This window comes from Capricornis sumatraensis, chromosome 10 (assembly GCF_032405125.1).
Source record: "Capricornis sumatraensis isolate serow.1 chromosome 10, serow.2, whole genome shotgun sequence".
NCBI classification, from domain to species: domain Eukaryota; kingdom Metazoa; phylum Chordata; class Mammalia; order Artiodactyla; family Bovidae; genus Capricornis; species Capricornis sumatraensis.
Window position 1 is genome coordinate 62,506,032 of NC_091078.1, and position 21,822 is coordinate 62,527,853.

At 47.8% G+C, this 21,822-nt stretch overlaps 2 protein-coding genes across 5 annotated transcripts; one reads left to right on the forward strand and one right to left on the reverse strand.

Annotated features, from left to right (window-relative positions):
- Positions 1-985: 985 nt before the first annotated feature.
- On the reverse strand, positions 986-10,709 carry ARPC4 (actin related protein 2/3 complex subunit 4). 2 transcript variants are annotated; one of them, XM_068982777.1, is made up of 6 exons: positions 10,608-10,709; positions 8,010-8,128; positions 6,716-6,827; positions 5,327-5,422; positions 4,192-4,362; positions 986-1,869 (listed from the first exon to the last, which is right to left on the reverse strand). In XM_068982777.1, the coding sequence occupies exons 1-6, from the start codon at positions 10,608-10,610 to the stop codon at positions 1,864-1,866; spliced, it is 507 nt and encodes a 168-aa protein (XP_068838878.1). In that variant the 5' UTR covers positions 10,611-10,709; the 3' UTR covers positions 986-1,863. The 2 variants fall into 2 exon arrangements, with proteins under 2 accessions (XP_068838878.1, XP_068838877.1); XM_068982776.1 differs by lacking the exon at positions 10,608-10,709 and adding an exon at positions 10,497-10,556.
- A 335-nt stretch (positions 10,710-11,044) lies between these two features.
- TADA3 (transcriptional adaptor 3) lies at positions 11,045-21,400 on the forward strand. 3 transcript variants are annotated; one of them, XM_068982208.1, is made up of 10 exons: positions 11,045-11,117; positions 11,456-11,513; positions 12,220-12,452; positions 13,784-14,034; positions 14,161-14,266; positions 15,643-15,784; positions 15,876-15,979; positions 17,522-17,631; positions 18,793-18,978; positions 20,889-21,400. In XM_068982208.1, the coding sequence occupies exons 3-10, from the start codon at positions 12,246-12,248 to the stop codon at positions 21,079-21,081; spliced, it is 1,299 nt and encodes a 432-aa protein (XP_068838309.1). In that variant the 5' UTR covers positions 11,045-11,117; positions 11,456-11,513; positions 12,220-12,245; the 3' UTR covers positions 21,082-21,400. The 3 variants fall into 3 exon arrangements, with proteins under 3 accessions (XP_068838309.1, XP_068838310.1, XP_068838311.1); XM_068982209.1 differs by having other exon boundaries at positions 11,071-11,199; XM_068982210.1 differs by lacking the exon at positions 11,045-11,117 and adding an exon at positions 11,228-11,336.
- Positions 21,401-21,822: the final 422 nt, after the last annotated feature.

Below are 21,822 nucleotides of genomic sequence, written 5' to 3' on the forward strand. Positions count from 1 at the left end.
TATAGATTAAGAAACTGAGGCACAGAATATAAATAATTTACTCAAATTCATAATAGGACCCAAATGTAAGTTTTTGGTTTTTTTTTACTTCACTTCAAGGTGTCACTAAGAGGATTTAATCCTGTCCAACAGAATTTTCTGCAATGATGGAAATGTTTTATCTATGACCATGTGATGTGATAGGCATTAGTAGCATGTAAGTGTTGAGCACTGGTGGGACTGAGGCAATAAATTTGAAACTTTTTAACTGTAATAATTTACATAGCCACATGTGGCTAGTGATCAGTATCACAGCATAGGTAAAGGCAGATGTCTTACATCTGAATTGCACCCTCTTGCTCACTAGCTGGGAGATTTGGGGCAAGCTGCTCTATTTCATGATACCTCAGGTTTCTTAGCCATGAAATGGGATTATTTCTGTTACATTCTAGCCCATATGAGCTCACTATGTGAAAAGGGTCAAAGCTCTATACAGGTAGAGAGCAGTTTCAGAAATGGGTGGAACCTGGACTGTAATGGGTCTCTCGGGTTAGGGTCCTCCAGCAGGGCTACTCGGAGAAGGCAATGGCACCCCACTCCAGTACTCTTGCCTGGAAAATCCCATGGACAGAGGAGCCTGGTGGGCTGCAGTCCACGGGGTCGCAAAGAGTTGGGCACAACTGAGCGACTTCACTTTCACTCTTCACTTTCATGCATTGGAGAAGGAAATGGCAACCCACTCCAGTATTCTTGCCTGGAGAATCCCAGGGACGGGGGTGCCTGGTGGGCTGCCGTCTATGGGGTCGCCCAGAGTCAGACACGACTGAAGCGACTTAGCAGCAGCAGCAGCAGGGCTACTGTCAGAGGCCAATCACAAGGCTGTCTCTGGTGGGGACCCCCAGGCCCAAGTGCCTGCCACATGGTCTTAAGGAACACCTCCACCTCCTTTCATCACATATACACACAGAGCACAGACCTCATGCAGCCCCAGAGGGGCAAAAAGAGACTTTAATTAGGGGAGGGAGGATCCACCAGAATAAGAAAAGGTACAGCGAGCGAGGGAGCAGAGGAGCCAGAGCAGGCAGGAGGCCCTGGCAGGGACGCTCTGGAGGACTCACCTCTCCACCTCTAGCACAGGCACTGCACTGACAGACAAGGCGAAACAGCGACCCCTCCCAGCTGGGAGGGCACGAAGCGGCCCCTGAGGCTGAAGGCTGCTTCCAGGCCCCAGCTCCTAGGTGTGGCTGATGGCCACCAGTTCAGCCCTTGTCCCCAACCAGTGCTGGGTGGCCAACTGCAGGCAGGGCTCAGGAAGCTGGTAGAGGGTCCCCACCGCTTCTACTGAGCCTAAGGAGATAGGAGGACGAGGGAGGGAAACACAAGTCTGAAACCCCCCTCCCTCCCCACTTGGGATGGCTCCAGGGAGGAACAGTAGTCGCCTTTTGGCTCCAGGCCCGCCCAGACCCACAGCGACCAATAACGTACAATCACTGGGACCAGTCACAGCCACTGGAGGTGGAGATTGTTTTTTTTTTTTTTAAAAAAAAAAAAAAAAGACAAAAAGGTTACAGTCTCCTACAAGCACAGAGTTTTAAGTTTCAAGACGTTAAAAAAAAAATCTGTCCCGGCTCAGGGGACTGAACATCAGAAGCCAGCCTGACCAGGCACATGTGGCCTCGGGGCAGGTCCACTGCTGCTTTGTGGCCCAGCGAGCAAGCACACCACCCCCCTCCCGCATCTAATGCCCACCCTGACCCAGCTCCCCTCCACTGCTGCCGCCACTGCCGTCGTCGCCGCTGCTGCTCTGGGAAGTTAACTCCAGGACGACTTCACAGAGACATGGGGGATCCTGAGGGGGAAGGCCACGAGATCCAGCCAGGTGGTTTAAAACTGTTAAGAGAACCAAGAGGCAGTGAATGATAGTTATTACTGTATCCTGGCAGGCCTGTTCTGGGGAGGGGGGCTGATCTGTGAGCTGTAGCTATACTCACATTTCTGTGGGGCAGGACTGGGTCTCAGGACACCCCGTGGACACGCGCTAGTTGCTCCCAAATCAGCAGGCACTGGCCGTAAAACTTAGCATTAGACAAGGCAAAAAAATTACGGGCTCTTCCACAGCTCCCCTTGGCTTTGCCATGGAGACAGCCAAAAAGCCTTGTCACAGTACCTTGCTTGCTGAACTGAGGTTGCCTTCTGTAGAAATGGGGGCTCATGTGCAAATGCCTGGGGATTCAGAAAGGGACCCAGGAGCTGGTGCTTTGCGTCAAGCTCTTAGGGGTCTGCCAAGCAGGATAGGCCCTGGACATGCTTTGTGCCCTCAAATATCCCCCATAGTGCCCAGACCCGCCCTGGACATTTTACAGACCAGACGCTGTGGACTACTGGCCCACTTGCTGAACTCAGCCCAAAGATGAGCACTGTCTGGCTCACAGTGTTTCAAAGATTATGAACTAGTTGCTATGAATATGAATTAGACAACTTTAAAAACACAGAAGACACTGCACACTGAGATTCTTTTGATGAAGCCAGAGGGCTGGAGCTGTGCAGTGGTGACCCACCTAGGGTAAGGCATGTGATCCCTAGGTCCCCACACAACCCACCTCACTCATGAACATAATGGCCTGAGCCTTCCATGCACCTGACTGTGTCATCCCTGCCAGATGCCATGATACTACCTCAGATCTTTGAATCAGAAAAACTAACTGAGTCCTGGCTCCTTCACTTACTTACTGAGGCACTTGAAATATGTGACAACTTCGAGAGCCTGGCTGATACATCCATGAAATGAGGATAAAGATTCAAAGATTGTTTTAGGTGTTAAATGAGATATTGCCAATACTTGGCTTTTTGGATGTTTCTTTTGGCAGTGCCATGCGGCATGTGCAATCTTGGTTCCCTGATCAGGGCTGGAACCCGTGCCCCTGCATTGGAAGTGCACGGTCTTAACCAGTGGACCACACGGGAAGTCTTTTTTTTTTTCCCCCCTGAGATACTCATATGTGCTTTTTCAGCTGTATTACTATAGAAATGCAATTAGTGTAACAACTAAATGACTACTGAATGAATGAACCAAATACTAAATTGGGACAAAAACTATTTTTCATTTTCTTCAGTTGAATTTAGAGGCCTCCCCGTGCCCTGGCCACATAACCTTTGTGCTATAATACAGGGAGAGTTCACTATGTACCAAGTGATATGCTTTATACACATTTCCTCATTTCATGTTCAACTACACTGAAAGGGTATATATTAATTAACGGTCTCATTTCAGGGTCGAGGAAACTTGAGGCTTAGTCAAGAAGTTCTGTAAGATGCCTGAGGAGGCAGTGGACCCGGAGGCAAAGGTGGTCTGACTCCACCATCTCTGTGACCTGAACAAGCATGCTCCCCTGGGTGCACGGCACAGCTACTCTATACACTGGCTGCCCTCAGTATAATTAAAGCCCAGGGGAAGTGGGTTTAATTTCCATTTTTAGGAGCCTGAGCTCCTTCTGGGCTGGACCTGTATGCACTGGTAGGAGTAAACACTAATTCTACCATCTAGGGATCATAGTCAATTCTGAGTGGAACATGTCAACAAACCAAAGACTGTTTGGAAAAAGAAGAAAAAAAAAAAAAGGCGGCACGCTGTGAATGTCTAAAAAAGAACTGTGTCATCAGTTCATCAATGTAAACAATCTGTCCTCCTCAGAGGGCGGCAGTGCTTTCTGTCAGGAAGGCACAAACAACTGAAGAGGGATCTGTAGGACTTAAGCCATGAAAATGATGGAAAACAGAGTGAAGAAATCGTGACTTTAAGCCTGAGAAACAGACGCTGAAGGAAACTATTCGAGTCTGTTTGAGAAGTGGAATTACACTATGATTAACCGCCCTATATTCCCAGAAAATTCACATGTGGCTTTAACTTGACTCACTCGGGGATGGAACTAGATACACGGAAGGACTCTATATATTCTGAGACGTAGAAATGAACGACTAAGAGAGGCACTGCCCAGGGCCCTGGAGATGCTCTATAGCTCTCCAAGATGAACCTCAGGCCCTTCCCACACCAAGGCATGGGGCTGACCTGCTGCCCACCAGAGTTCCTAGAGGCCTCAGAAAATATTTACGCACAGTTGGCACCATTTCCCCAACAGATGCTAAGTTCTCAACACAACCTTTATTTAAGTCTTTCTACGTCTGAAAGGAAACCAAGAAGGCCACTCCACTTACATTCTTGAGGAACTCCTCAGCCACAATGCGTGCACGGGCATTGACAGACAGCTTCATCTCACTAATTTCTTTGTCAATTTCCTCCATGAAGTGGATCACAAAGTCCACCAACTTGTGCTTATACATCTGCTCTGTGTGGAAGTTGGTGATCAGAAAGCTGATGTCATACCCCTAGGGAAGGAAGACAGTGGAGAGGAGGGAGAGAATCAACATCCTGGGGCACTTCACTGGCCAGCCCTCTATGTCACTCAGCCACATGCTTCCAGCTGACCTTCTCCCAAGTGACACACCCTTCAGGCAGCAGCCCATCTGCTCTGGTGGCGGTGTGTATGCTGGATCCAAGGAACTAAGAGGTGGATCAACTGATCCCAATTGAGAATTTTCTCTGGCAGACTCTCTGTGGTATAAACAGTTGTGTTCAGAATGAATCAAGGGAGAGTGAAAGGACTTTAAATCTTGTTACAGAAGAATCTCATCAAACAACAGGAACATTTAGTCCAGAGAGAAAAGAAGATGCAGTGGGAGGAGGTGGTATTGAGGTTTTTAACTATGGTTTTTCACTTTTTCAGACTGTGTGTAGAAGAGCAATTTTATTTATTCTTGGTAGCCCTGGAGGTTAGATCTAGGAACAGGAGAGATTTTAGCTCAGGATGAGGGTGAGTTTGGCCAACAACTAATGTGTCTGACAATGGTGTCCGCTGCTCTGCATGGTAGTTGCTTAGTCACTGACTGGCAGGGAGCTGAGCAGGCAGAGAATCTGTAGTGAGTGCTCAAGTACAAAGTCAGGCAACAAGTGACCCCATATCAACTGTGGCCTTGAGAGACTGACTCAATTGGTGGCAGAGTTTAGAATTCTGATTCATCATGCCCTTTCTGCCACTACACTATAAGCTCTGGGAAGGTGAGCAATGCACCTCATCTTTTTTTGCCTTTTCCACAGCTGAGACAGACTCAACCTCCTAAGCTGATTCCCCTTATTCTTACTCCAGCCGAAATGAAGACCAACTCTCAACTCAGGCTGTGGGTGCCCTACAGCGTGGGGAGCAAGCAATCCCAGTTTTAGAAACAATCCCAGGCCACTGACAGTGGACTCAGTAGTGGAATTCTGGGTATTACCAACACATGGATCACACACCTCCACTGGTTTCCTTCGGAGGATAAAGAAGTTCTCTGCTCGCATCATCATGAAGCGCATGAACTTGTGACATAGAATCTTCTCGATTTCATCAGCCTGGTAAGAACAAAGAAGAAATGTGTTTCCCTAAAGTCATTCCCTAAAGGCCAACAGAAATTTCTGGTCTTCGGAGCCCGATTTCCCCCATGCTCGCTGGAGACACTGGGGTTGGGTATTGAAGTCTGAACCATGAATAACTGGTTGCCAGCTAAAAGGAAGGTCCACTGCACTAGAGCCCTCCAACTGAATGGGGCGTTATCACGATCTTGCCTTCACCCATTCCAGAAAGGTAACTCTGGCAAACCCAAATCTTATTTTTTTTTAACTTAAAAACACATTTTGGCTACACCGTGTGGCATGCAGGATCTTAGTTCCCAGACCAGGGATCAAACCCAAGTCCCCTGTAGTAGAAGCCCAGAATCTTAACCACTGAACCACTAGGGAAGTCCTGGCAAGCCCCAATCTTTTATCCAATCCTTCCAGAATCCATATCTATATTCAAATCTGCCCTTTCCAGTCTCATTTCACTAATGCTACATCTTCCAGTCAGTGATACACATTATGAAGTATATCAGATAACCTTAGATGGTCTCCACTTTAGTAACAATGAACATCAAACAATTCCCAAAGTTTTTCCCGAATGAACTCTCAACATTTCTGATGAAAGAATTTTGTATTACGGGCTGGCAAGACCTTAAGAGCCCCCAATATTTATTCATCTCCCCTTTTAACAAAGAGCAGGCACTAGGGATAGAGCTTTCTGGAGGCAAAAGTCTTAACTCTGCTTTATTTTCAATGTGCTTGTATTTTAATGTTGTCCTCAATTTGGCAAGGCATATTGTTTTTCTTTTTATGGTAAATTTAAGTAAAAAAAAAAAAAAGTTAATTGAAAGAAAATATTAAGTAAAGAAGTAGCCAAGTGGTCCATAAACATGGAAGAAACGATGGGGGTAGTGGGAATGTCAGACATTTGTGAAACAATGAAGAAACATGAAACTACACTTCATTTTCTTACCCTAAATCTCACTTTTGGAGTTTATGGCTATCAAACTGATACCATTACTACTTGTTTGTCTGAACTGAACTTATTCTTCACTCATTAGGAAGAGTTTTACAACCTGACACCAAACTGGCCCACAGCCCTGGCTGCTACATTACCTGCTGTCTAATCCAGAGCAAGCCTAGAAGATAAGGCTGATTTCCCTTTATTCTACTGATCTGGTAGGTTTAGCAAATCATTTCCTGGAAAGAGAACCTGGGTTTCTTTGCACCCTGAATCTGGCATGATGACCTCTTACATAGGGGATCCTTGGCCTCCCCGGGGAGGCAGGGGATCTGAGGTGAGCTCACCTGTTTCACAGCAATGCTGACCCTGACAGAGTTGATGGAACCTTCAATCAGAACCTTTTCCTTTTCATTCCTGCTGATGGTCACAGGTTGTAGCAGGAGCTCTTTGCTACTCCTGAGAACACAAAATGACAGAGGTACTATAAAAGAACAGAATGGTCAGGGAGACTCCATGGCAGGTTCTAGAATCACTATCTGGGACCACAGAGTCCAAGGAATGAGACTCACAAGCAGGGGTACTCCAAGATGGGGGCCAGAGAGCATGTTCTCCAGCAGAAAGAGCACAGGCTCTGGAGTCAGGGTGAAAGGTTCTGAAATTCAGCCTCCTTTGTTACTTCCATTGGGCAAGTTACCCTGTTGGAATTTCAACTTCCTCATTTGGAAACAGATCAACAAGGGTCAAGTGTGTAAAAGTGAGCCTGGCATATTGTAGGAGCTTTACAAATGACAGCTCCTATTTTCATAACTATAGGCAAACCCATATACTGTTTAGGGAATGAGAGCCTGCCTTAGAGATAAGGACAAGCTAAAATCAAACAGTTTGGCCTCCTTTAATAATCAAAATTATGACCCCTCTCAACTCAGTTTCCATTTTGATGCCTCTGGATCCCTCAGACGGTAGTTAATTGTATTGGTGGTGTCTGTGAGCTATTATCCTTTAAAATGCCTAGTGGAAACCATATACATTAAGTAGCATAACAGGGCACATTTTAACATCATGTCAGCTTTCTTACATTCAAATCATATCAATTTACTGTGGTAACAATCCTTATCTCAGTTGTATATGTACCAGATTAAACATCAAAGGGGAAAAAGAAAAACTTTTTTACAAAACATAAATCAGATAAAATAATCCAAAGTATAGAATATTTGTAGTAGGGGATGGGAGTCCAGTTGTTTATTTGTTTTTTGAGGGGAGGGATCCTTGATCTTCAAATTTGAGAAGAGCAGAGATGGCATCTCAGATAATTCAGTTCTCAAGTCTTCTCCTTAAGTTGCTAGAGGGTTCAGTACCTCCTTGGGAGATATTTCCCAAATGGCCCTATGTTGAAAAGTCACAACTTGTGTCAAGCAAATCTTGGCTCCAGAGTAGCTTCTCCCCTGAGTTTTGTCCTGTCAACCCACTGAGACCCAATTTTCTGAACTTCAAACTGGGAACCATCATTTACCTGGCAGCAAGACAAAAAATGTGAATTGTAGCTGTTCTGACAACTCCAGGATGGAAGTTCACGGCCCTCTCCGATAACAGTCCTCTGGGTGCTACATCCATCACCCCCTACCCCCTTTCCTCCCATACCTGACTTCTACTTCCGGCTTGTTGTGTCGTTCCACGACCTGGGAGGAGAAATTCTCCAAGCAGAGGGCAGCCTGCAGTGTGGCCCGCACGGCACTCAGGTAGGGGCGGAGAGTGGCAGTCTGGAGGAAAATCCCAAGGGACAATCAAAATCTGTCTCACAAAATCCGCTGATCCCATAGTCCAGCTACACAGGAGCCAGGCAGTACTGAGGTCCTTGGCTGTCAGACACTGCAGTGAACAGAACAGACTAGGCCTTCAAGATGTCTTTCACTTTAAGACTAGAACAGTGGTTCTCAAAAGGGGACCGTTTTGCCTACCAGGGGACATATGGCAATGGCAAGACATTCTTCATTTTCACAACTGAGGTTGGGTAGGAGTTATTGGCATTGAATAGACAAAAGTCAGGGATACTGCTACATAGCTTACAATGTACAACAGAATTATTCAGCCCCAAATAGTGCTGAAGTTGAGAAACTCTGGTCTAGAGGCACACAGGTGAATAACTGTCTTCAATCTGCCCTTTGAGTCAACAAATGTATGTATCTATAGTGTGCCAGGTACACAAGGGGTTGAGAATTCAATGACTAAGACCATTTCTACCCTTAAATAGTTCAACCAGGTCAGGGAGACAGACAGTAACTATGATACAATGCATAAAATGTGAAATAGTTAAGATTTACAAATCATATTTGCAGAAGAAACTGGTTTTGATTTGAAGATGGAAATAGGATTAGGATTTTACAATGATAAAAACAAAAATGATATTCCTGGTAGAGGAAATGGCATCTAGCAACAAAGGACTATCTTCAATTCCTTGTATTAGCTAAAAGTTCTTTCTCACCCCAGGCCTTCACACATGCCAAACCATCTATCTTGCAGGGTTTTCTCCCCCTTCTTTGCCTAAGTCATCCTTTAGATCTTGGCTTATTCAGAGAAGGCCTCTTCTTTCCTCAGAGGTCATTCTTGACTTCCCTTTTCATAGCACTTATAATTTGCAATGATACACCCTTCAAATAACTCCAAGAAAAGTAATTTTCTCCTTTACTAAACTGAAAGCTCCATGGTTAACAGACCGTATCTATTCTACTCAAATTTACATACCATGCAACTTGCTCAGTCAGGACCTTTCCTATACACCATCTTACTCAGTTTCTGTACAATAAGTGAATGAATGAAAAAATAACAAGATTAGAGTAACAAATAGGGGCATTAAAGTAGTAATGAGTACAATGTTGCCAGGAAGCATTTTTTTAGATTCAATGGATGAGGTTGCAGATGGGGTCCAGAGATTCATGAGGAATCTCAAATGCTAGGCTACTGAGTTTAGCTCTTCTATTAAAAGTGGTAAGGAACTTCTGGGGCTTTCTGAGGAGGAAGTTACAGAACTACAGCTGCATGGAGACTTTGTGGAGAATGGATTGGAGGAGAGGGAAGTGACAGAGCCAGCAGAGAGGGTTATTTAAGTAGGGTAATAAGAGCCTGGCCTGGGGCAATGAGGGACAAGCAAGATTATATCTGTCAAAGTTCATAGCAAATCTGAAAAAGGTACATTTTAGGTGGTCAACCCTATGACGTCTGCCCTTTCACAAATGGAGTAAGCACCTTCTTGTGTAATACTTCAACAAGTATGATGTTTAAAAAAATCAAGAGGCATCCCCTCAGTTTAACAACAACAAAAGAATATCCCAGGTTTCTAGCTGAGGTAAGAAAACACAGAGCAAGAATGAGGAATACAAGAGAACAAGCAAATTTAGGGAGAGGTGAGTTTTAATCCAGACGTCTAATTTCAAGGTGTCTTCAAGATATCCAGGTAAACCTTGAAAGAGAGCTAGGAAGGCAGATTTAGGAGTCATCATAAATTATATGGTCATGAAGACCTGTACATTAAATAGGTATCGACAGGAAGAAGATAAAGAAGGGGAAGGCAGTGACCCAAACTCTCAATTGACGTTAAGAAACACCCACAATGATCAAAAGGGACGACTTCCTGAAAGGCAAAGGTCAGCGGCATCAGAGCTTAACATTCCATATTAAGGCTGATACAGTTGAATTCTGACCAGGAAGGGGTCTGCGTGGAGGCAGCAAAAGAGAGATCCTTCAGTGAGGTAAAAGTAAGAGCTGGTGGCAACATGAGGAGTGGGAAAAGGAAGTATAGAGGCTTCCCTCAGAGAACTGTGGGATCAAGCAAGCGAGAAAGAAAAGAGTTTATTTAGTGAACGTCTACTCTGGGTAGGGAAGTATCCCTACTACATGCCTCAGCGGCCCTACTACGGGGTATAAGGTGTACTACGTGCCTTCGAGGCGCTACCACAAACCGAGGAGAAGCCACTTCCGGCTTCTTTCTTGCCTCAGTATCCCCCACCAGCTTCAAAGGACAGAATAGGAAGCCTCAAAGCCTGCTTCTTACGAAGGCGTCCCCCGCTCGCCCCTTCCTCACCTCAGCCCCTGCCCCGCCCTCTTTCTCCCAACCTCAGGGTACCCCCGCACCCCCAGCATCCCTCGGCCCAGGGCCTCTCCGCTCCAAAGTCGCATCTCCCCCAAACCCAGAGCCTAGAGGCAGAAGACGGGGGTCCCTGGCCCCAGGCCCGGCTCTCTCACCATCGCGGGCGCTGGCTGGGCCGGAAAGCGGAAGTGCGGAAGTGGCCCGCCCCGCGACGCCTGCCCTTTCTCCAGAAGCGCAGCCGCAGTCTCCGCCCGGACGTCCGGACTGTACCATCTGTGTTCCGAGCGGGGGAGGGGGAGGCTAAGAACATTTGGTCCCTCGTAAGTTTTCCCGTTAGGACTGTCTTAGTAGCTTTAGGCTTCTGTAGCTGAAAATCACTACTCAAGATTCTCCCGTTCCCCATGGAGCTCTTGCTTGTGACTTTGGCTTTCTCGTCTTTTTTCCGCCGCCTTCCCTCATAGTCATGCAATGGTGCAGCCCGACCTCAGGTTGGCACCATATTAGGGCAAGGCAAGGCGGAGGAGCCTTTCGATCCTTCCGGTTCTGCGCCCCATCCTATCTTCAGGCCCCTCCTACCTGCAGCCTTTGGGGCTCGGCGAGACTAATTGCCGGGCCGAAAACCTGGCTGCCGAGCCCCTCCCTCCAGCGCCGGGCTGTTCCCTAGGGTACGCCCGTGGCATACCTTCTGCACCCCACCTGCAGCGGGCTAGCCCGCTGCCCGCAACCCTCCCCCACCAAAAGACTGGGGTTGGTACTCGCGTCTTCCCGCCCCCTTGTCAACTGCAGGGGCCCTCACATAGCCAGTTCCGGGGCGGTTGCTCTCACCGACCGGAACTCTCCGCCCCTCCCGCGGCCCCGGGGCCGTTGGAGGCAGCAAGGAGAAGGTAGAGGGGGCGGGGGCCGCGATAGGGTGTCCTTAGAGAACTGGGACCCTGAAGGCGGGACATTGGGGCGATCCATGGGTGGGGCCAGCCATTAACCAGCCCCACTTTTCCTGTGCCAGGCACTGAACTGAGCTCTTGACTGGCATCAACTCTAAATCCTCAGAACATCCCAGGGAGGTAGGTACCATTATTACCCCATTTTACAGATTCAGACTTAAGGGAAAACAGATTCAGCCTTCTTTTGTCCCCATTTTACGCATGGAAAAACCGACTCAGAATTAATTAACATGTTCAGGGCTACATACACATTGGTCAAGCCTGGGCTTGAATCCAGGTATATCTGGCTGTCCAGAGATCCAGGTATCTCTTTACTATGTGGGGCAAAGAGAAGGGGCAGAGGTGGGGAGGGGTGAGACAAGAAGAGGCTGGGAGGCACGAAGAACATTAGCCTAAGTACCGGATGCTTGGAACTCTGGGCTCAGCAGAACCCAGGAAGAGTGGAAGTGAAGGGAAGAGCATCAGAAAGACAAGCATAGTAGTATAGTATATCATGGCAGTTAGTTGAACAAATTCAAAACTACCTGGATTCATGTTGGTAAGCTTGGACCTGCTGCATGCTTACAAAGTCTGTTTCCTCGTCTGTAAGATGAGGATGAGCATGGTCCCTGCTCTTGGGGTTGAGTGAGGAATTCAGTGAGTAGCCAGTAAAATGTCTGCCCCTCACTTGGCACACAGTAGGTGCTGTGAGAATAGTAGCTAAGCCATCATCCTTGTCAGTAGGGTGCTGAAGCCTGACTCTCCCCGAAGCTGTCGGTGGATGGAAGGAGCCCTTGGACTTTTCTAGTGCCACTTTTACCCCCATCAATGGTCCTTTCCTCTCCAGCTCCGCAGGGTCCCCTATCCTGAGCCATGAGTGAGCTGAAGGACTGCCCCTTGCAGTTCCACGACTTCAAGTCAGTGGACCACCTGAAGGTCTGTCCTCGCTACACAGCGGTGTTGGCCCGCTCTGAGGATGATGGCATCGGTATCGAGGAGCTGGACACTCTGCAGCTGGAGCTTGAGACCCTGCTTTCCTCTGCCAGCCGACGCCTGCGGGTGCTTGAGGCTGAAACCCAGGTTATACCCTACAGAAGGGACATCACTACATGGATGTCACTACAGTCCACTACAGGGATGGACTATGACAAGTTATGGGATGTGTCACTGAGTTAGCCTCAGCTGCTGAGGCCCAGGTTACAGGATCTCAGGGTTTGAAGAGAGAGACCCAAACATTGCTTGTGTGACACATAAAATATGCAAGAATGTGCATGATCCTTATAAAATGTGAGATTTCTTATTCACTAAGCATCTAGGGACCCCCCCCCCCCACTCCTCACAATGTTCTGAGTCTGTAGAGTTAATTAGGACAATTCCAGCCTTTGGGGAGTGTGCCAACTAAAGGAAAGGGAGGTCAGACACGTATCAGGTGAATTGCTGTTCTGGTTAGGAGTACTGGGGAGGCCTGGATTTGAATCCTGCAGTTTCTGAGTTGTGTGACGTTGCAAAACTTACTGCCTGCTTCTGCAGATCAGTCCTCCGTCTGAAAAGTGGGCTAGATAATAGGACCTACCCTCAGCTTTTGTGAGGATTAAGAGATTTTTTGCAAAGGCTCAGCCCAACGTCTGACACTTAAGTAAGCATGTCAAATGTTATTTATTGGTCTGACTCTCATTATTTCTATTTATGGCATAAACATCCTCTGAGCCCTGTGTGCCAGGTGCTCTGCCAGAACTTGGGGACCAGAGATGGCTGAGATGAACTTCCTCGTCCCCAATAGCTTATAATCCTGTTGAAGAGACTAGGTACTCCGTTTATTCTAGTTATGACCAGATGACATGATTGGGCCTAGGGGTGCAAGGTACCAGAGACTCCTATAGAAGGAAGATGCCATTTTAACCGAACCTCATAAGATGAATAAAATTAACTTGTGGTCCCTGGGAACCCATTGAAGCTTTTCGAGTGGGGCTGTAGCACACAGCATCTAAGAAGCTAGATAGCTGATACAGAAAAGGCTTCCTAGTCATGGTGACATTTGAAGTGAAGGTTTGCTGGGAGGCATGCGTGCCTTCAATAGAAAGTTATTGCCAGCATATTTTCCTCGGGCTATCATGCACTGCGCTGTCATCTACCTGTTTGACCTGCTAAACACTGTGTGACCAGGTTGGGCGCTGCAGAGGTGAATCAATACAGACAAGTGAATGGAATGATGACAAGTATATGAAAAAGTCTTGTGAGATGGGCACAGAAAAGGAGCTGATTTTTGCAGTATGAGTAGAAGTTTGGTAGATAAAAAGAGGAAGGGGAGAGACTTAGAGCCTTCTTGAGTTCCAGATCCTAATTTTTCATGGGGAGATGGAGTTGTCCTGTGTCTTCCCTTCTCATCCTCAGTGACAGTCTTTGAATTTCAGATCCTCACTGACTGGCAGGATAAGAAAGGTGACCGACGATTCCTGAAGCTGGGTCGAGACCATGAGCTTGGAGCTCCCCCCAAACATGGGAAGCCCAAGAAGCAGAAACTGGAAGGGAAGGCGGGACATGGGCCTGGCCCTGGCCCTGGGCGACCCAAATCCAAAAACCTTCAGCCCAAGATCCAGGAATATGAATTCACTGATGACCCAATTGATGTGCCACGTATCCCCAAGAATGACGCCCCCAACAGGTTCTGGGCCCGGGAACACAGATGGGCCTTGGGATTTGGGCACTGGAGGCTGTGGAGAGGCCTGGGGCTGAGGCTGGTGGGGCAGGGGGCAGGGGGCACCCCCTCAGGCTCTGCTTCTCCCTGCAGATTCTGGGCTTCAGTGGAGCCATACTGTGCTGATATCACCAGTGAGGAAGTACGCACGCTAGAGGAGCTACTGAAACCCCCAGAAGATGAGGCTGAACATTACAAGGTGAAGACCCCAGGCATGATGAGAAAAGATGGAAACATCTTGGACATGATGGAGAACAAGAGGGCTCAGAGATGCCTCACAATTAACAGAGCTATATATCATCTTCCTTTTTCTCTCTCCCCAGCCTCCTGACAGTTCCATTAACTCACTTAGACGCCCAGGTTCTAGCTTTCAGCTTCCTCCCTTCTACCCTTCTACGTCCTAAGGCATCTTCTTCAGTGCGGTCCTCCCTTTGTTTCTGTCATCCCCTTTGCTTTGGCTCAAAAATTGATCAGCTTTTCCCTTTACAGCCTCTTAACACTTTGCCTCTAGAGGGATTCTCTTCTCTCCTTTTTTTATTGGATGCACCAGGTGGCATGTGGGATCTTAGTTCTTTGACCAGGGATCGATCCTGCACTCCTTGCAGTAAAAGTGAGCAGTCTTCACCACTGAACTGCCATGGAAGTTCCTCTCTCTCTATTTTTTTAGTGTATAGAAGTTTTTTTATTTTTAGTTTTTATGATGAAAATAAAAGAGGTTCCATTAAAGAAAATGTAGAAAATACAGAAAAATGTTGGAGGGGAATTCTCCCATAGGTCCGCTATCATGATCAGAGGTGCTTATAACAGCCTTGTGTGGCTCCCATTGCCCACAGACTCAGGTCCAAGCCTCAGTCCTTGGTAGCACAGTGTCCTTGGCCACGCCACCTCTTTACTGCTATTATTTGCCAGCCCCACCAAGCACCTTACCCTCACTCCAGGCTCACACAAGGTCCTTTCTGGTCTCTGGGCCTCTGTACATGCCAATCTTCCCTTGGCAAACTAACACCCTTCAAGTCCCCTATTGCACGTTACCTGCACCAAAATGGTTTTGCAGGTTTTCCAGCAGAAGGTTGGTCTGTCTTTTGCACTGCCACAACCCCTTAACCTACTCTGTCACTCCACTTGTCTGAGTTTTTAAAAAACTTATTTGAAAAGGTAATCTATATGGGCAGTCACAAGTTCAAGCAGTGCATAAGCCTATTTCTCCCATTTCTGACCTGAAGGCCTGTAGTTCTCTCGAGAGATAATAGCTCTCAACTGAAATTGTCTGTGTACACACACCATTCTGCACCTTACATCATGGAAATTTTCCTGTATTGCCTTCTGTGTGTTTTAGTTGTTTATGTACCTGGCTTCTCTACTAAACTGTGAGTGTAGAGATTTTTATCTCCTGTATCTCTTCTCACCTGAGGCTCGGGTCTCAGCCCTGGACTAGATACTTGGGAGACAGATAAAAAGAAGGAGGGTGAACGAAGAGCCTGTTGGCACTTCCAAGTGCACAAAGAGACCCTGCCACACCCCAGGCATCGCTGGCTGTATTTATCTCTTTGGGGCTGGGTGGGATGTCTCCCACAGATCCCGCCCCTAGGGAAGCACTACTCCCAGCGCTGGGCACAGGAGGACCTGCTGGAGGAGCAGAAGGACGGGGCCCGGGCAGCAGCTGTGGCTGACAAGAAGAAAGGCCTCTTGGGGCCCCTGACCGAACTGGACACTAAAGGTAAGTCCCTCACCTCCCTGCCCACCCCAGGCTAGGACTTGAGTTCCCAGAACTTCAGCCCACGAGTCTACCATGTCTCTGCCCAATTCAGATGTGGATGCCCTGCTGAAGAAGTCTGAGGCCCAGCATGAGCAGCCAGAAGACGGGTGTCCCTTTGGTGCCCTGACACAGCGTCTGCTGCAAGCCTTGGTGGAGGTGAGTACCCCCAGTGCAAAACAGAAACCACTATCACTCTGTTTCAATGTTTGTTTATTGAAGTATATTATATATTTAGAAAGGTACATAGGTCATAAATGTACAGCTTGATCGATTTTCACAAATGAGCAGCCTTGTACAACTAGTCCCAAGATCACAAAATAAAACATCATCAGTATCCTTGAAGGCCCTCTCATGCCCCTCCCAGTGTTTAACCTCCCCCACCTCCAGGGTAGCCACTACTCCACAGTTACTTTTGTGGAGCATTAGTGAAAGGCCCTGTGCAAAGGGCTTTCTACACATCCTCTTGTTAAAGGCAGATAGTGGTTAACCCCACATTACGCCGAACAAGGTTGAGGCTCAAAAAAGGGAACTGTTGGCTTGACATCACACAGCTAATAAGCGGAAGCAGGTTTCAAACACCAGGTTCAGGTGCCCTTTCTTTATGCCCACTGGCTATCCCAAGGCATGTCTCTTCACCTATGAGCCTCAGTTTTCCCTCTGGCTCAAACACAATAGCCTCTTTCTCTCCCATGTAGCATTCTGAGCACATGTTCCAGATCAGTGGAGGTTGGGGGAGATCTCTGTTTCACACCATCAGACAGGGACCCCAGGTTTGCTGGCTTTTTAGTTGTTTAAAAAAATGTATGTATGTATTTTGGGCTGTGCTGGGTCTTTGTTACTGCTTAGGTTTTTCTCTAGTTGTGGCGATCAGGGGCTACTCTCTAGTTGGGGTGCTCGGGCTTGTAATTGCAGTGGCTTCTTTTGTTGTGGAGCAGGGCCTCTGGGGCACACAGGCTCAGTAGTTGCAGCTCCCAGGCTCTAGAGCACAGGCTCAGTAGTTGTGGTGCCCAGGCTTAGTTGCTCTGCGGCATGTGGGATCTTCCTGGTTCAGGGATCAAACCTATGTCTCCTGCATTCCACTGAGCCACCAGGGAAGCCCACTTTGCTGTTGTAAACATGCGCTCTGCACAGGGTCACTCCAAATGTGACTGGCACTCCAGCCCACAGAAAAAGAGCAAGGAGGAGTGTGTGAAGATCCCGCTGGCTATGGCTCTTATCTCTTCTAATTACTTTCCATTGGAGGGTATTTGTCACATGACCACCCCGACCACAGGGGAGGCTGGGAAGTGGGGGTTCATCTGGGCAGCCATTAGCCCAGCTCCTGTGGAGGAAAGGCGAGAATGGCTTTCAGACAGCCAGCAACCTCTGCTATGGTACAGCCCCTGTGCTCAGTACCGTGTGCCTAGCACAGCCCCTGGTGCACTGCAAATGCTTAACGAGCCCTAGTTCTTCTCATTACTGCTGTTGAATGTTACAATCACTCTTCTGTGCTCCCTTTTGTATCAGTACAAAAACAAGAATTTATAAAATGATCAAAGCTTTTTGGAGCCAGTTTGGGAAGACTTCCCAGAGTGGGTGGAATGCGAAGAAGAAAAGATTATTTCTGGTATGTGAAGACTGTCCATGTAGGTCAGAGGGAAGCAGGAAATGGTAATACTACATCTCTTTCTTCCTCTGACCATCTCTGTGCTCTTCTAGGAAAATATTATTTCCCCCATGGAGGACTCTCCTATTCCAGACATGTCTGGAAAAGAATCGGGGGCTGATGGGGCAAGCACCTCTCCCCGCAATCAGAACAAGCCCTTCAGGTGAGTGACATCGTGTCCACACTCCACAGTCTGGCCTCTGCTTCTGTTGACTTCTGTCAATCCCAAAGTGGGGTGGTCTTTATATTCATAGAGAGACCGAGGACATTTTGATAAAGTCCAATAGAAGTCAGATGTGCGTGCTGGCCCAGCACTTCCACATACACAGACTTAGTTCAGGGTTTTCGTTATGGCCCTGGTCTCACTGTAAACCTAAATATCCAATTGGAGGGGACTGGCTGGCTAACTCGTTGTAGCTCCGTATGATGAAATAACTTGTAATTATCAATCATATTAGAGAAATATAAATAACTGATAATGAAAAGATGGGATCAGTAGAGTGATAAGTGGAAAACATCAGTTGTAGCACAATATGAACAATATGACCCTATTTTTACTTAAGATATATTTAAATGTGTGCACATAGCGGGTAAGAAGTTAAAATAATACATAATAAAAGTGGGAAGAGGGACTTCCTGGGTTGTCCAGTGGTTAAGACTCCACACTACCAATGCAGGGGGTGCGAGTTCAATCCCTGGTCAGAGAACTAAGATCCCACAGGGCCATGAGGTGTAGCCAAAAGATTAAAAAAAAAATAGTGAGACTAATATGTAACACAATCTAGAATACGTATAGTGTTTATCTAATGTGTGTGTTAGTCACTCAGTCGTGCCCGACTCTTTGCGACCCCATGGACTGCAATCCACCAGGTTCCTCTGTCCATGAGATTTTCCAGGCAAGGATACTGGAGTGGGTTGCCATTTCCTTCTCCAGGGGATCTTCCCAACCCAGGGATCGAACCCAGGTCTCCTGCACTGCAGGCAAATTCTTTACCGACTGAGCTACAAGGGAAGCCTTAACATAAAATACATATTTATGTATATACCACATGGAAAGAAAATGGTAAGTAATAATAACAGATAACATAATAATAATTCTCTCTAGGTTGTTAGCATTATAGGTTTTCCTGTATTTTATATTACATAATATATTGATATCTGTTGCTTGTTTCTGAAACAAGATCAGATGTGTCTGTCTCTGTATTTTGATATGTAGATAGACAGAGAGGGTGTCCCAAAGAGAAGGGAAGGTGTTTGCTAGCTTGGGTGCCTCAGAGGGGCCCCCACGGGCTGGCCTTGAGCTGAGCACTGCCCTCCCCTGCAGCGTGCCGCATACCAAGTCCCTGGAGAGCCGCATTAAGGAGGAGCTGATTGCCCAGGGCCTGCTGGAGTCTGAGGACCGCCCTGCAGAGGACTCAGAGGACGAGGTTCTGGCGGAGCTGCGCAAGCGGCAGGCTGAGCTGAAGGCGCTCAGTGCCCACAACCGCACCAAGAAGCATGACCTGCTGAGGTGAGTGTGGACGGGAGGCCTCGGCCACAATGGTCCCCTTCTGGGAGCTTGACGACAGGCTTTCCAAACCTGGCAGGGCCTCTGAAGACCTGAGGAGCTGTGAAAAAAGAAATCATTGCTGGGCACCACCCCACTGGTTATATCTCAAACAGTCTAATTCCACTGACTAGAGCTGAGGCATCTGTGAGTTAATTTATTTTAATTTTATTTGTGGTAAAAACAAATAACACAAAATTTTACCCTCTAAACCATTTTTAAGTGTACAGTTTAGTAGTGTTAATTATACTCACATTGTTGTGTGGCTTATTTTTTAATTCTCTCCATGCTGATTTTCTTTTTCTCCCAAAGTGTGCTTTTTTTTAAAATTCTTCATCTTTGTTTTTGGTGCCAAAACTCAGGATTGAACCAGGGACCTTTGGTTTCGCCCAAGTTTTATAGTGAAAATTTCATACATGCAGAAAATCTGACGGACTAGCACAGTAAACACCAATATACTCTCTACCTCAGATTATCAACTGTTAACATTTAGTTGGGCATCTGTGATTATCAGCCTCACCAGGAATTGACCAGTGTTGAAGTGCAATGTCATTCATTTTGTATTCATTCCCATACCTCTTGCCCTGCATCGGTCACAAGGATGCAGGTGGTAACCAGAGGGAGATCACGGGAGGCACTGCCATTTTATTGGGGAGATAGACAAATAGCCCAACTAAGTCTCCTTGCTTCTGGTGGGTGCTGTGTCTTCACCTCACAGAGCCCCAACAGAGCAGGGCACACTCATCCATTTGGTCAGGTTGCCTATCTCTTAGACCTGGTGCTGTGGGTTAGGAGGAGAGGCAGGGCAAAGGGCTTACGGTCATTGCATGAGTGGTTGGCAAAGACACGCACCAGTAGGAACGAAAGTTGCTGACGAGTTGCTGGGGTATTTGAGGATGCGGGTGTACTGAGTGTCTACCATGTACCATGGGTTTTATGTCTGCCCTCTTACTTAATCTCCACTACAGCCCAGAGAGTAGCTGGTAGTTTTCCCTGTGCACCAAATGAGGAAATAAAGGCCCAGCGAAATGAGTGCTCTGCCGAAGGCCACAGAGCCAGCAAACAGCCAAGCTGTGACTCAAGCCCAAGGCTGAGTCCAAAGCCTCATTCTAGTTCCCTCTCAAGGGCAAGAAGAGGAAAATACAGATGAAAGAGTACAGAGGAAGGGAGGGCAAGGGCAGAGGGGGAGAGAGAGAGAAGTAGGGCTGTGCAGATGTGGAAGTCAGGGGCAGTGAAGGAACTAGCTTGGCTGTCAGAAGGCCCGCATGTACCCCTCAGTCCTGCATGGACAGGCTGCAAGGCATCTCCTGCCCCAAGCAGCAGCTTCTCCTTCTGAAAAATCAACAGGTTAGACTATGGATCTCTTTAGTGACCTTCCAGCTCCACCATCAATTGAGTTGATAGGTCAGGTTCCGTTCAGAGGCATCAGTTGGGCGTCTCACTCGCCTCCTGTAGACTCAGGCTGCCTGGACCCTTAGGTGTCTGGAATTTGGATGCTGAAGCAAGCACGTCTTCTGCTGGCACCAGGGCACCTTTTAAAGATAGTGGGAGCCAGCCTGCCTCGATTCAGATCTCCTGTTCACTAGTTGCGGGATCCTGGGGCATTTCTTACCCTCCTTGAGCCTCAGTTCCCTCACTGGTAACAAGAATAATAGTAGTACCTACCTCACAAGGTTGTTATGAGGATTAATTGAACTACTGTTTTTGAAGAGGCAGTACTTGGCACAGGGCACACCTAAGTGTGGCTCAGTAACTTTGCTTTTTGGTATGGAAAGGCCCACGGTCCCTGGGTAGCAGACGGGCTCAGTCTGGAAGAGCAAGGAGCCCCTGCCATGGTGGGCTTCCCACAGCTTCTGGTTGGCTGGTCCCCATAGGCTGGCGAAGGAGGAGGTGAGCCGGCAGGAGCTGAGGCAGCGGGTCCGCATGGCAGACAATGAGGTCATGGATGCCTTCCGCAAGATCATGGCTGCCCGGCAGAAGAAACGGACCCCCACCAAGAAGGAGAAAGACCAGGCCTGGAAGACTCTGAAGGAGCGTGAGAGCATCCTGAAGCTGCTAGACGGGTAGCTCTCACCCCTGCTCAGGCCGCCTTCCCCTGGCCTGGGACGGGAGGCCCGCTTCCTTCGGGCTTCCAGAAGTTTGGCCTGTGGCTGCCTAGCTAGTGTCAAATGGCAGCAGTCTCTAGAGGCTGGGCCCTTCCCTGACATGTTCTGGCGAAACTCTGTACAGCCAGGACATGAGAGGCCCTGCTGGGCTGGCCTGGGGCCCAGACTCTGCTTGGTCCCCCAGATGAGGAGGGGGCTTCATTTTTGGGTCATCCTCACCCCCTACCCTCCCTACCCCTTTCACCCTCAAGGACTTCTCCCTTGTGGTTTTGTAAAGTGCAGACTTAAGAATAAAGTGACTGAAACATGTTTTTTTTAAAAAGTATCCAGAATCTCTGCATGTCTGTTACTGTGGGGTAGAAAGGAACTGGTGTGAGTGGCAGAGTTGACTAGGGCATGCTCGATGGCTGTCAGCCTGTGGCCACTCACCCAGGTCATTCATTCAGGGAGAACTTTCTGAAGATATCTGTGGCCACAGGTAACAACATTTCAGCTCAAGGTGGTTTGACAATAAGGACATTGTGTTAGCTAGGGGTCTGGTGTTCCGGGGGCAGGGTGGCATCCACCAGGGTTGACCAAAGGGCCAGGGATCTCCACTTTCCCATGGTGTCAGCTTTTGCCTGAAGTAGGTTCCCTTCCTGCTGTGCAGTGGCAGCCAGTAGCAGCTGATGGAGGCCAAATGCTTCCTTATTTCTGTCTAGCA

Coding starts and splice junctions, on each gene's coding strand:
- ARPC4 (XM_068982776.1), bottom strand. CDS start 10,541: ATGCGACTTTGGAGCGGAGAGGCCCTGGGCCGAGGGATGCTGGGG. Junction 6,828..8,009: donor AAGCCGGAAGTAGAAGTCAG/GTATGGGAGGAA, acceptor TTGTGTTCTCAG/GAGTAGCAAAGAGCTCCTGC. Junction 5,423..6,715: donor TCAGCATTGCTGTGAAACAG/GTGAGCTCACCT, acceptor TGTTCTTACCAG/GCTGATGAAATCGAGAAGAT.
- TADA3 (XM_068982208.1), top strand. CDS start 12,246: ATGAGTGAGCTGAAGGACTGCCCCTTGCAGTTCCACGACTTCAAGTCA. Junction 15,785..15,875: donor GACCGAACTGGACACTAAAG/GTAAGTCCCTCA, acceptor TGCCCAATTCAG/ATGTGGATGCCCTGCTGAAG. Junction 15,980..17,521: donor TGCTGCAAGCCTTGGTGGAG/GTGAGTACCCCC, acceptor GTGCTCTTCTAG/GAAAATATTATTTCCCCCAT.